The 1705-nt window shown below is 44.6% G+C and overlaps 1 protein-coding gene across 1 annotated transcript; it reads left to right on the top strand.

Annotated features, from left to right (window-relative positions):
• Window positions 1-445: 445 nt before the first annotated feature.
• On the top strand, window positions 446-1340 carry LOC129749429 (adult cuticle protein 1-like). The gene is made up of 2 exons (XM_055744405.1): window positions 446-600; window positions 705-1340. Exons 1-2 carry the CDS (start codon window positions 595-597, stop codon window positions 1092-1094), a joined length of 396 nt encoding a protein of 131 aa, XP_055600380.1. The 5' UTR covers window positions 446-594; the 3' UTR covers window positions 1095-1340.
• The last annotated feature ends 365 nt before the right edge of the window (window positions 1341-1705 follow it).

Genomic DNA, 1705 nt, shown 5'->3' with positions numbered 1-1705 from the left:
TTGAGTTAGGACTCTTGTAGCCCTTATTCTACAAGTTGTAACAACTCAACAGGTGTGTGGGACCGAGAAAACGGCGCGAGAGTGTTTTGTTGCGCGCGTTCGGTTTCCGTGGTTCGAAGGAATGCATCTCTCGGTCACCCCGCCTGGATCAGAATCGGTTGCATTTCGATCGTTCTGAATCGAAGAAGGAGAAGGGAAAGGGAAATGATCGCGGGGTGGCTCTATTTAGATCAATACTTAGTATGGCAATAGATAGTAACTATATCACTTGGTAAATAGTTTCTTGATGGGCAATTACTATCATTATTAAAAAGCGGTCAATAGACCGTCGTCGCGTCGCTTCGGTTGATTTCGGTCGATGGGACCCGGCACCCGATATCTACAAGTGCTGGTGCTGGTGCTAGTGGCCACAATACGCAAACAAGAAGAGAGAGGAACTTTTCGTTCTGTGGTCTCGGGAAGAACGGATTAGTCCCAACGCAACCGGGAGATTTTCTAACTATATAAACCGCGCTCGGGTTCTGAGTAGAAGCATAAGCAGTCCAAGTGTTCTAACAAACAAACCTCAACAAACCACCAACCTCATCTCACAAAATGAAGGTATGGAAAAAAGGACTAATCTACCCTCGAAGATCCTAAGGATAACCCAAGGAAGTGTTCCACCAAGTGATATAATCGATGTGTGTGTGTTTTTATTTTCGCAGTTCGTCATTGCCGCCGTTGTCCTTGCCCTGGCCGTCGCCTCGGAAGCTAGCTGGCCCTATGGACCATACGGAGCCACCGTTGTGCAGGCCAATGCCGGTGCCTGGCCAGCTGCCCACTGGGGTGGAGCTTGGCCTGCTGCCGCCCACTGGGGTGGTGCTGCTGCCTGGCCAGCTGCTCACTGGGCTGGTGCTCACTGGGGTGGTGCCTGGGGACCATACGCTGCCGGACACTGGGGTGCTCCAGCTGCCTCGGTTGCCCACCACGCCGGAGTTGTTCCCGGAGCCGTTTCCGTGAATGCCAACCGTGGATCGGTCCATGTTGCCCCTCTGCCAGGACACGCCGTCTCCCAGAAGCAGCTCAACTTGGCCCCAGCCCCAGGAACCATCTAAGCTGGCCCGGATCTCGGATTCATCCTACCAAAAACCAAATTGTTTCTTCTTATCACAACAGGAAAAGTTCGCTCAAAAAACTGACCGCCGAAGACAAAACAAACTGCCATGATGAACGATAATGTGTGTAGCAGAGATCAAGAGTCAAAGATCTGTTTTATCTTTTCTTTTTTTAGCTAAGCTGTGAATAACTAGAGTAATTATTTACCTGCTGTAAATAAATTTCAACTCTCAAAAACTTGTAAATCAATCGTTTTTTGTTCTGAAATCCGAAAAATGTTTCAATTTTTTTATTATCAAATTCGAAGATCATTAGGGTAGGTGTTCCTAATTTGGCATGTGTGCCTAATGTTAACATACCGTTCGATTTTGACTGTTTTTGACGTTATTTTTCACTTATTAACTTTATAAAAAAATGATAATGTAACGGATCATGTGCTCTTTCATTTTACAAACAAATTTGTTTTCTATCTCACAGGATTTTTTTGTAAAATCCGGATTTTTTCAATGTATATCTAAATTGAATGGTTAGCATATTTCTTTAAAAAAAAACACCTTTTTAGAAATAGAAGATAAAAGCTGTATTTGTTAACCGATTTTTTTTTAATTTT

Source organism: Uranotaenia lowii, chromosome 2, assembly GCF_029784155.1.
Source record: "Uranotaenia lowii strain MFRU-FL chromosome 2, ASM2978415v1, whole genome shotgun sequence".
Lineage (NCBI taxonomy): Eukaryota > Metazoa > Arthropoda > Insecta > Diptera > Culicidae > Uranotaenia > Uranotaenia lowii.
The sequence above is the reverse complement of the archived record's forward strand: the minus strand, read 5'-3'. Positions and strand labels throughout refer to the sequence as shown.